This window comes from Corapipo altera, unplaced genomic scaffold, assembly GCF_003945725.1.
Source record: "Corapipo altera isolate COAL_440 unplaced genomic scaffold, ASM394572v1 181b, whole genome shotgun sequence".
Taxonomy (NCBI): domain Eukaryota; kingdom Metazoa; phylum Chordata; class Aves; order Passeriformes; family Pipridae; genus Corapipo; species Corapipo altera.
The window spans coordinates 135,122-147,142 of record NW_020884963.1 but is presented as its reverse complement, the minus strand read 5'-3'; the positions used below and the strand labels follow the sequence as shown (position 1 = coordinate 147,142).

Sequence of the window (12,021 nt, the reverse complement as noted above, 5' to 3'; positions counted from 1 at the left end):
GAGGAATAGGTGTGTGAAGGTTGGGAGGAGCTGCCAGGGTTTGGGGGGCTGCCAGGTTTGGGGCTGTGGGGCAGTGGAGGATTGTCAGGGTTTTGGGGGTGTCAGGGTAGGGAGGGTGCACAGGGCAAAGGGTAGGGCCTTGAGGCAGTGGAGTTGCCCCTGGGGGTTATCCAGGGGCTGTGGGGTGAGGGAATGGCTCTGGATTGAGCTGTTGGCACGTGTGGGGGGACATGGGGCAGGAGGGGCTGCCAGGACTTGGGGGGCCATGAGGCAGGGGGAATGAGGATGCTCAGGCCTGGACAGGTGAGGGGGGCAGGGAGAGGCTGCAGTGTGGGTTTAGTTTTGGGGAAAGGTTGTAGCACCTGGGTTTAGTTTTGGGGAGATGGGGGAAAGGGGCTTCTTCACAGGGAGCGCTTCCAGGGTTTCGCTAATGAAGGTGAGTGGGACTCTGGTGCAGCCTCTTTTTTCTTGTTTAAAAAGTGGCATTGAGCAACTCATCCCTTTTCTGAGTTGTGCTCCCAAGGGCACACCAAGAGGTGTTTAGTAGGTTGTTCTGCTCAAATTGTTATGAGAGCTGAGGAATTCTGGTTAAGCACCAGCCTTCTGTAGAGCTCTTTGTGTAAATTGTTGTCTCTTTGCATCTTAGCATGTCTAAGGTGTAATTTGGTGTCAAGGACCCAAGTTATTTTCTTCTCTGCTCACTTTTTGCTCAAAGCTGGGGGGGGGTACAGCAAAGTGAAAGCTGAGCAAGCCCTTCCTTTGCCACAGAGAGCAAAAGGAGTTCAGAAAATAAAAGTACTCGAGCGTCCTTCAGAGCAGTTTGTTCCTGTAAGCAGGTCAAGGTGTTTCCTGTGGGGAAAGTATTGACTCATCCTCCCATCGGTTTCTTACCAGTGTTTCAGTGAGTGCAGGTTAATAAAGGTCAGCTCTGCAGTGAGAACATGCACACTGTCCTGTCTGAGCCTCCTCACATCAGGGACTTGACAAAAAGGCTGAGGATGGACTGTGTGATAAATAACCAGCTGCGCTCCAGAGTTTCTCGTGTTTTCAGACGCTGCAAGGACAGCCAGGTGTACTTAGGTACTGTAGAGCCAAGTGTAACACTAAGGGCAGATAGGAGTGGGTTAGTTTTATGGCTCTTTGATTAAGCTGTCCCCAGGGTAATGTTTAGTTGGGTAAGGCAGAAGGAGTTTATTTCTGTTTCATTTGAGCTCACTTCCTGTTCTCTGACACGCAGCGAGTCTTCCGTGGGGAGCACGGGACGTGATCTTGGGTTTGGAGAACTGTTTGTTTCACAGCAGTGGAGGGACTTGTGGTAGTTTTCTGTTCTTTCTGACCTGGCTATGGAATTGGTAGAGCACTTTATGGATCTACAAAAAGCTTTGCTAGCTCTCCATGCCATCAGGATGGGGAATGACAGGTGCATTACAAGTTGGCATTTCGCTGTGTTCACACTGTAGTGGGTTGCATTTCAAAACTCCGAAGCTCACATTTTAAGATAAATGATCATTTAGGCATATACATGATTACATAAACAAAGAGTTTTAACCCTTTGTCTTTTCACTGTGAGCTTGTTTTTCCAGAGCTGAGGAGTGGAGCAGAAAGCTGTGAGCTTTAAATGTTTCTTACAAATTCCAGTTCCTTGGGTTTCCCTCCCTCCACTCATCCAATACTGAATCTCCTTAACACATGTGTCCACAGTGATGGGGAGGAGGGTCTTGTAGTCATTCTTTGTAATCATAATTGCTTTTGGTGGCACAGTTAGGTTTAATGAAACCACACAATCACCTTGGGCTGTTGTGTTTCCCATTCTGGGCAGTTCTCTCTGGTGCTGGGAATCCTGGAGCAGAGTTACCTGGCTCTCCGTGTGTCTGCAGATCCACTCAGCTGGAGCAACTGAACTTTTAATGAAAAGCTGATTGCCTTGACAGTGGTGTTCATGGATTAATGCTTAATTGCTCAAGTTTTTGCTGAATTGGGTTAGTTTTAAAGCCATCATTTAAGTATTGTGTTTAATTGTAGAGTAGGAAATGTAGGCTGGCTCTCAGTCTTTCTCATTGGCCCATGTGATTGGGCTCCTAAAATGAGACCTGAATGCAATACTCTGCAAGGAATAATATAGATGATTTTTTAGTGGGGGTTGGTGCTCACTAGTTGTGTTTATGACTGAAATCTGCCTTCTTTTCTTCAGGTCTTCAGTTTTCTCTTTGTTGTGGTTGACTTCAGTGTGGGTTTGTGTTGTTTTGTTTGCTTGTTTGTTTGTTGAATCGTGTAATTTTCACTTGCTGTTGTGCAACTTCCTACCACGGTTGGTTGTTAATAACAGCTGAGATTGTAAACTCCTCAGTCCGGCTGGGGCATGATTTGAGCTGACCTCCTAGTTCTGTCTATAAAGGGTCATTAAACCTGTGCTTTGGACTTTGAGCCAGTGGACTTTGGACTTTGAGCCTGGTGGAAGAGTGGAAGCAGATTTCCAGGGGCTGCTCTGGTGTTCCTGTATCTCTACCTGGCTCTGGCTTGCTGAGGGAGCAGTGGAGCTGGGCAGGCTGTGTCTGACCCAGGACTGCAGCTAGGTCCTGACCCAGGACCAGCTTAGCTGGCTAAGTCTAGCCAGGTAAAATGCTCTCCTCACCTGGGGTGTGTTGGTTTCATGTGATACATGCAGAAAAAAATTGTGCTTAATTACTGTTAGGCTGCTTTCCTGTCCCTGAGAGAAAGAATGTGTTTTCACAGGTATGTAAGCTATAGAATCTCTGAATGGATTGAGCTGGAAGGAACCTTAAAGATCATCCACCTCCAACTCTTCTCTAAACCCCCTGACCAGTCCTGAGGGATACAGAGCACGATCCAAAGATAAGAAAATCAGGAAGTACCTTGAACCAAGTACTTGGTGCTTAATAAACACGTTGCAGGCAGCAGGATAATGTGAGGTGCAGATAAGTGTGTGTTCATGTCCCTTTTTTGGACACAACTGTGTGTGACCTGCTGCTGAGCAAGGAAAAGAGGACCTGTGGGTGCCTGGCAGCCAAACTGAGGGAACTCAGTACTTCCCTCTGGTCTGAGCTCTGACTACAAGCATAGCCTGGCTTTAAATTACCTGGATGTTGCTGTCAGGCTGGGCTGGTTGCTGGAGTCTGGATTGAACTCTGGGGGCAGTGGTGCAGCCAGTGAGGTCTGTGCTGCTGTTCCTTGCCTGTGCTTTGTGCTCTGCACTTCCACGGCCTCACCCCAGCCTGGCTCCTGCTCCCCTAATTCCAGTCATTAGCCTTGATAGCACCTGCCTGTGGCTCCCCATATCAAGCCTGTTTTCCTTCCCTTTAACTGTCATTACAAGAAGCCAGAAATTAGCAGTGTGAACTTCCATCAGCTGGCTCTGATGGAAATGGAAATGCTTCACAGGGGAATAAGTGTCATCTCTGTTTCACAGGTGGGAGAATCCCGACACTGCTGAGCTGATGTCAGGACCAGGACTCCTCTGCATGCCAAGGCTTCTAACCCCCTGATGGTATGTGCTTCCAAAGCCAATTATTCACTCTTCAGCAAGGTTGACAAGTTATCACTTTCCTTAGGAAACCAAGAGTGTGACTGTCAGATCAAGAGTTCACATTTTGTATTGGTTTTCCCCTTCTTTCTCAGCCAGTTTCCCCAGAACTGAGGGGGCTCATTCTAACCTCTGAAAGGCCTTTTGGCTTGTTAAATTTATGTTCCTGTAAGGGAATTTCTTTAAAAAGAAGTGTTGTTTTCTGAGATGCTGTTTATTCTTCTCAGTGTCTGTAAAATTTACAAATTCTTCCCATTAATTGCTCTTGAAGTTTTCACTTTACTCCAAGATATTAGTCAGGCTTTTTTCTCTTAATGCCCTCTGGCTCCTCTGCCAAACAGTCTTGGAATAGGAATTCCCACATTTTATTTCAGTGGAGACTAAAATATTAATTTAATTAATGCTGCCACATTTTTATTTAAATTCAGAAGGTTGTGGGATGTGCTTATAAGAATACACTTTAACAGCACATGCTTGGAATCTTTTCATTTAGGCTGATGTTAAGCGAGATTTTAAACAGGCAAATTTAAAATACTCTCCTTTGGGAATAGCTTGTGTCATAGTAACCTCTGTTGCAGAAGGATAGTTCCTTTGGGCATCATATTGTGTATTCACACATGGATGATTTCAAATTGCAGTGTCACAAGTGGCACCACTGAGTCCCCACACCACTCGGTGTGTGCACGAGCTTTTATTGGTTTGGCTTTTCCCCAAATGAGCCAGAAACCCATGGAAGTCTGGACTGAAACTGGATGTGACACCACTTTTTGCTGATGTCAGAATACCTTGCTCAGAGAGAAAGGACTGTTGGCATCTGTGCATGGCTCCCTCGTGTCCTTCACCCCGAGCCTGGGGCTGGTGGAGTCGCTCAGGTGAGGAATTTCCCCAGCGCTGTGTTTGAGGACACTCAAACAGAGTTTGAGGTTGCATCATGTGTTGATAAGTTTCTTTCCATGGATGTGTTGGTGTTCCTGTGCCTGAGCCATGGTTATTTGGGAAACTGCCCAGCAGTGCCATTCCTGGGCACGGAGGGTGATGAGCAGCAAGTTAATGATGCTCGAGTTTGGTGTTAAAATAATCGGGGCTGGGCTGGAACCACAAGTGGTACTGCTGCTCTGAGGCACTGAGGAATTCCTGCTCCATGGGATTGCCTTTGAATTTGTTTTATACATATCTTGAAAAGTAGCTTTGGTTCATCTGGTGGAATGGATTTCTTTGTAAATACTTGGATCTGTTAATCTGGAGGAGGAACAGGTTTTAAAAATGGCGAATTAATGGTTAAGAGAAGGGAAGTGTTTCTCTGTTTAGATTAACAAAATAACTTTTCTTATTGAATCCTGTATATGCCCAGGACTGTGGGCTAGCAGCAGAGAGGGATAAAATGTCAAGCTTTGATAGATTGTTGGAGCTGGTTTTTGGTAGTTAAACAATAATGAAGCTGTTGTGTGCTCACAGGGAAACACTGAGCTCTGTGTGCAGACTTCGGCCTGGAGAAAGTTCCAATTGTTCCAGAGAAGGGCGAGTTCTAAAATGCAGCTTCTGTGGCTGGTGGCACAGCTGCCCAAATCCCTGCCTGTCTTGAGGCCCTTGCACAAGCATTGCAGAGTAGTTTGGAAACAGTTTATTTTTCGGATTCCAAATAAAGTGTGGGTTTCAAGGTCCCTTTTGACTGTATAATCAAAAAAGTAGAAATCGAAGCCGGTGTTTATGCAGGGAGTGATTCATGCTCTGGGAGCTCAGGGCACAGGTTTCTGCCAGTCAGAGGCTGATACCTTGCATAATTCATCCCTTCTGTTCCTGGGATGGAAAGGCTTATCAGTTGTTGCAGGGGATCCTTGGCAGCTTAGTCAGACCTCACTGTCGCTGTGCAAAGGGCTCTGGGGTAGGAGGAATAAGATCCTGTGTCTTATGCAGAAGAGAAACAAGAGGGAGCTGAAGCAGGTATTTAATAAAAATAAAGCCCAGCACCTCAGCCTCCTTTTTGACAAACTATTTCTCTATTCCTGCTGTTTATACTTCTTGTTACCTGCTTCTCTGACTTGAAGACAATCACAGACAGGTTTTTGCCATGGAAGTACTGAAGTCAAGAATGTCATTGTGAGTGAAGGAAGGAATTCCTGAAAAGAATTGAAATATGTAGTTCAGCTCTCTGCTGGGCTTCAGGGGTGACTTCCAGTGCCTACAAGAGTGCAGTTGGAATTCAAAGCACCAGTAAATGACTACTTGTGTGTGGTAAAATAACACCCTTAAATACAAAATACTTGCAGCATTTTTTAATGTGCCTGTGCCTGCCTTCAGGGACATCTTCAGTCTGCAAATGGCTTTATCTGATGGTCCTGAATGGTGCTGATACCATCTCTGAAGTCTGTGGGTGAAAACCTCTTTCAGGGTTTCCAGTGTGTGTATTTTGGAGATGACACACTGCACCTCTCACACGGTTTCACCGTTTTGGTTTGTCCCCCTCTTGCTTCGTTAAAGGCCATTTGTATCCCGTTTTCAGACAATGTGTTCAACTGCATATAATGAAGCCTTTTCATCCAAGGGAATGTAGGCCAAACCCCAGCCTGGTTCATGAAAGGCTTCACTTTGTCTGAGGGAAGTAAGATGATTGTTCTTGGAAAGAGGCCTTGTCTCTCTGTCAGTGCTGCTCTGCCCAAAGCCAAAGTAACTTGGTAAGACATTGTTCTGGAGGCCTGAGCTTGCTGTTTTACTTCTGGATGTGGCTCTTAATAACACCAGCTAAAGCTTTCATTGCTCTGGCAGGAATAACAGATGCAGGCTTGAAATTAAATCTGTGTTATGTGGTAGAATTTCCTAAAAATTCCCCTAATAAAAGCAAACGTGAAGAAAAGGGTATCAGCTATCACTGTCTATTGTATACTTGCCTGATCAGCTTTAGTCCTTGATTATGGGGGAAACAGTTTATAAATATTTATTGAACTTTCTGAACTTGTGAGTAAAAGGGAATTTTTACAATCCACAAAAGATTTGAAATCTAAAATCCTAGATGTTTCCCTAACCAGCAGTTTGAGAACACGCTGCCTTCCTCAGACCTTATCTTATCTCAAGTCCCAAGAACGTTTGTCTTTTTTGTTTATTCGTTTTGTGGGTTTTGTTTTTTTTTTTTACAAGGCCACGTTTTTCAGTAACACTTTTTTTTTTTTTTAAGTAAACCCAAGCTTTTTAAGCAATATTTTGTTCTGCATGTTGAGCATATTTTTCACTGTGAGCTGGGAAAGTTCAAAGTTTGAGCAAATCCAACAACAACAACAAAAACCAAACCACCAAAAAACAAACTGGACTTGCATGTCTTTTGCACTTGTGTGAAATGTGAATTTGGCCTCAAAATCATCTTGTCTCATCCTTCTTTTATACATTATGTGTTTTCTTCTAATGTAAACTTGTTAGGATGCTCTGCAGAAGTGCAAGGAGGTCGTTCACTCTCAGCATTTCTTCCCAGAAGTTCCTCACTTCTGTGAGCTGTGGTAGTTCTCTGACAGTGCTTAATTCCATTACAAACACAGTCCTGCTTTAAAGAAATGAAATATTAACTTGATTCCATTCCCTGGTGGGGCTTTATCTGCGTTTTACTTACGGAAAACTGAAGCACAGAGAACTGAAGTGGCCCAGATGCTCACAGACAGAAACTGAAACCAAAAATCCTCACCCTCCATTGTCTCATATTATTTATCCCATTACTGAAAATAATTACCCAATGAGATTTCTTAAAATTCAGATTTTTTTTAATTTAAAAATAGGAATATCTGGTATCTGATTTTGTTTGTGTAATCAAAAATGGGGCAGTTTCTGCTGAACTATTGAACTGAGACAAGTAGGGCTCAAAATAGAAGAAAGTTCATGTTGATGTTATCAGGTCAGTGGTGGAAAAGATTGTGTCATGGGGAACTTTTTGTCGTGCTGAAATGCCAGATAAGCTGCTGTTTGTTTGGGCTCTGAGGACAGAGACGAAGATGTTTTGAGGTTTTATTTAAAAAATCAGAGTTCTTTGTTGTTAAATGTCTGTGTGAAAGCACAAGGCAGCTCAGGATCTGTTCCCAACCTCCGTGATAGGTGGTCTGGCTTTATTCTTCCTGTCCCAACAGCAGGGTTTAGTCTAATGTGAAAACCTTGTCTGCCATTTTACAAAGCAAACAAACCCAGAATGGAAAGAAATGCTCCTCCCAGTTACGGAGAAGCGAAATGAAAACGTGATGATGTCTGTGCGCTGCAAAGGTCGAGGAAAAAACCCAACAAACCAAAGTAGATTTATTGGTTCGTAAGACCCAGTGGTTTGTGGAGCACTGACTCATGGTGTCTGAATGCCTGGGCTTGCCAAAAGCCCTGCACTGAAATGTGACCCCGAGCTGCCTGTGGGCCTTGGGCCATATATGGGAAATTTCCTCTCCAGGACAAAGGTAGGGGATCCAGGAGGTGCAGGTCCCCGACCTGTCTGAAGCTTTCATTACCTCCTGTCCTCCCCAGTCTTTTGTGAAAATGTATTTTATACAGGTTGGATGCAGCAGTGATTCCATGTTCAGGGCTTTCTGTTTGATCCCAAGGATTTAGCAGGATTAGGTGAGCGGTGCCATCAAAGGATCCCCGTCCGGCCTCTGCTGGCACTGCTCACAGGTGCTGAAAAGGCTTGACAAGGAGTTTGAATGTTCTGCCATAATATATGTATAGAGACATGGCAGTAAAGGAGAACTACCTTTTTTGGGGGGGATAATGGCTTTAATTCCAAGAGACAAATGTACATTTACTTGAGTGGTTGGTGCTGATAATGTAGGTGAGCTCCTGTGCGAGCTCTTGCAGAATCTCCTGGGGATGTGACCCCTCTACTCAGTAACCAAAAACAGAGGACCAGATGGATGTTGGGCCTGTTCATGCTTAGGTTTGAATAAAGCCTGGATTTTAGGCTGCTTTATTTTGGGTTTCCTAGTCCTTAATAGGACTAGGAAAGCCCAACACAGAGGTTGAGGCTGGAAGGAGAGAAGCACAGCAATCAAACAGGGGTGGTGGTAAAGGAACTGATTTAGAATCCTTCAGTCCTAGAAACAAACACTGTGGATGGCTGGAAATGGACATTTCCACGACATCTGCCCCGGGAATGCTGTAAGGAGCTTGTGCTGGTCCTGCTGGCAGACAGGGATGGTAAGGCTTGAACTTTCCCTCAGTGTTCCAGCTCTTACCCAGGGCTGCTGGGAAGCAGTTCTGATTTCAAATGCTCCAGTGCTAAGTGGAGATTGGCACAAAGATAATATTTACAGAAATGCTTTAAGAGTGCAACTTCAAAGTCCCTCTCAAAGTTCCACCTGTACTAACTTCCTTCCCAAGAGGGTGGGGTGTTTTAAGTCGACCACAGATGAGGTGACTGGACTATAAATAAACTCACTTTCTTTTTTGCGATATCTTTTGTTGTCTCAGGAGCAAAACGAGTCTTCAGGTTTATATTCAATATCCTGGACCTTTTTTTAACTCCTGACTAATTCAGAAGTATTTTCTGCAGTCTGGGAGAGCAGAGCTTCCCACACCGTTTGGGATGTGACGCGTGTGCTGGTCTTTGTACGTGTCTGCAGTTGCATTTTATTCTATTTCAGCACCTAGTTTGGATTTGAATTCAGGTTAATTTGGAGTAGGCATAGCTGTGAAATGAGTCTGCAGTGTTTGTACTTGTTATGGTGTGCCTCAGTTAAATACATCCAGATCTGTTTCAGTCCAGCCAAATAAAAATTATCTTTTTTCAGGCTCCAGTTAAATAGGTTAGAGGTTGCCTGCCAGTCTGCACAGAGCTGTGCTACATGCAGTCTTACTGCGTGTGCACTTTTCCACTTGTATAAATTCCATGGGGTTTAGGTTGATTTTTTACTGACAGCTTCTGGAATAAAGGGGGGAGAAGAGCAGGTTTTGCGTGCGAGCAATTTTGAAACTATATTTTAGTTTTGGGAGGGGGAAGATTTAGAAGCTTACTCTTTAAAAATAAACCTGAAGCTTGGTATGACAAGTAATTTATGGGATTTCCAACTGGTGTTGAAGTTTATCAGCAAACACTCAGTTCTGGGTGTTGGAGACACAGCGACAGCCTGGAGTCTTTAGAGCATTAGTGCCAACTGTAATCCTAATTTCAGGGAGAGTTCATGCAGTTCTGGCTGATCCTGTCCCACCTCCAACCCAGTCTCAGCTCTTGGATGAAGAACAGTGGAAGACTTAAGGCTGTGCTTGTAAACTGTCTCTATTTTAGGAACAGCTGCTGTAGAGGATTCCATCTCTCAAAATCCTGGTGCACCAGGTGGGACAAGGGTTTCTGTGCACATCACTGCAGTTTTCTGTGTCCCCACCTCTGCTGGTTGGGGGTCAGGCTTGTTTTAAGCTTGAGGAGCTGTGTCTGGGATAATGCACCTCTTTCTTCTCCCTCCAACTGCCCCCATATGCAGTTGCCATCAGAGGCCTCTGGGGCCAAGGATTTCAACAGCAATAGCTCAATCTCCTTTCATCTCAAGTGGGAACTGTAGTGATGTGATGAAAACACTAATTCACATAATTTCTCCAGCTCCCTGCATTCCCCCATTTAGGAGAAGAGTATCATTAGAGCCATCTGACAGTGGTGGAAGCTGAGGTGAGTCAAAGCTGTTCCCAGGATGTCCCTGGGTAAGCTGTGGATCTGCTCCTCTTTGTTTGCAATACCCAAATGCTGAAGTCACTCAGTCTTTTGCAGCACAGCAGAAAATTATTTTCGGCAACTTTCTATTCTGGGCACTGTAAAATTTGCTGAGAGAGTGAGGTATTTGTAACGTTGAGAGGAGGAGGAGGCTCCCTGAAAAGCTTCTGTTGTGCCTTTGGAGCCCCTTCTTGGCTTCCAGGTGGGCATGGACCCAGCAAACCTCCCCCAGCTATTGTCACCTGACTGTCATGGAATAGTGGTCTAGGTGGGTTTTGAGATGAAGTGTGGAGAGTATGGAATGACAGCTTTCCTGGATTAAAGCTGGTTAAGGAAGCTACACAGTTATTTAAATGTCCAGGTTTTCCTTGAGCAATTTATTGCTACATATTGCAATTATTGCAATTACAGTTTCAGCAGTGACCCACTGCAACTAAATCCAAGAAGACCTGTGACAATGTGAATGAATAGAGAAACAAATCCATCATGGCCCTTCTCCTCTGTAATAAAAAGGACTGGTTGAGTTGGTAGGTGATACTCTAGGATTCCTGGACTGCTGCTTGCTAAAGTTTTCCTGGACAGCTTCCACTTTCACTGCCAGTTTTGAGTGTGGGACAAAGACAGATACACCCACACAAGACGCTGGAAGGGTGTGAATGGCAATAAAACTGAGTACTCTGGAATCTTACTTCTCCAGAGTTTCCTTTCTTCTCTTCCTGGCTTGGCTCATGCTGTATATCACAGCTTACTAATTTAGTCTTGCTGATGAATATCAAACTGGTGGGAAAGAGCACAGGGGCTTTTTGAATTGTTTTTCAGCGTAGCAGGAGAGTGGAAGGGAGATAAGTCTGTCTGAGATCACGGCACATTCCTTGGAGAGAGGCATGGGACTAAGGAATCGAGACAGACTGGGTAAGATAAATAATTTTCTAAAACCAGTCACATGATTTCATTAATCAAGTTGTTTTCTGTTAACTTGCTGGAAGGATGTCACTTGCAAAGGCAGGAGGCTGTTGAATTTCCATTTTGGCAGATGTCTCCGGACCTAATTACAGCTAAGAGCAAGAAGAGCCTTTAATCTAAATATTTTTCAATATATAAAAGCAACTTTGGGTCCAAATAAACAGTTTATATTGAAATAATACTCACCCCAGGTACCCAGCTCCTTACAATACAGGATTTCCAAGCTTCCCACATTAAAATGGGGAAAACTTGGTGTTACCTGTGCTGCAGGGAAGAGGGAAAGCAGGTGAGTGGTGAGTTTGCAGCTCAGGTGCAAGGCTGGGAGTTAAGTGAGTGTCTGTTTCTGCCTTTGGAATTGGCTTCCTGGGAACTGCTCTGTGAATCACACAGCTTTACAGAACCATTCTCTCGATTGTCAGGTGGGAAGTGCAGCTCTCTAGTTTCAAAGAGGTGCTTGAAGCTGAGCTGCTTTGTGCTGGTGGGATTTCAGGTGCTTTCACTGGAGATCTGTCTGGAAGTCTCCTACCAAACAGAGCATCAAGTGTTGCTGGGAGGGAGCTGGCAAATTACTCAGAGCATGTTGATAAACACTGATACAGCTGCAGAATGTCCTTAGAACCCTTAAGAACTCTTATTTTTCCTCTCATCTAAGCAAATTTTCCAAGGGCTTACCTTGCAGATGGTTTACTCAATGTAAACCAGGCTATAGCAGCATGAAAGGGTCTTTGTGTGCACGATGGTTTGCTCTGTGCCACGTAACTGGGCAGTTTTATTGGTGCTTCCCTCAGCTCAGCAGTAATTCCAGGCGGCAGCGTTTCCCCGAGCCGCGTGTGGCTGTGCCCGAGCTGCTGTGGCCCCATTC

The 12,021-nt window shown here is 44.7% G+C and overlaps 2 protein-coding genes across 2 annotated transcripts in view; both read left to right on the top strand.

Moving 5' to 3' along the window:
* Window positions 1-11,053, top strand: part of RAD51D (RAD51 paralog D) — a 21,853-nt gene extending 10,800 nt beyond the window's left edge. The window contains exons 13-15 of the transcript XR_003531106.1: window positions 3,428-3,505; window positions 10,111-10,154; window positions 11,016-11,053. The gene's annotated coding sequence lies outside the window, so the exon portion shown is untranslated. The remainder of the gene's footprint in view (window positions 1-3,427; window positions 3,506-10,110; window positions 10,155-11,015) is intronic.
* Window positions 4,251-12,021, top strand: part of RFFL (ring finger and FYVE like domain containing E3 ubiquitin protein ligase) — a 24,301-nt gene continuing 16,530 nt past the window's right edge. Inside the window, exon 1 of the mRNA XM_027664532.1 lies at window positions 4,251-4,413. Coding sequence (XP_027520333.1) covers window positions 4,362-4,413 — 52 coding nt within the window. The 5' untranslated portion in view covers window positions 4,251-4,361. The remainder of the gene's footprint in view (window positions 4,414-12,021) is intronic.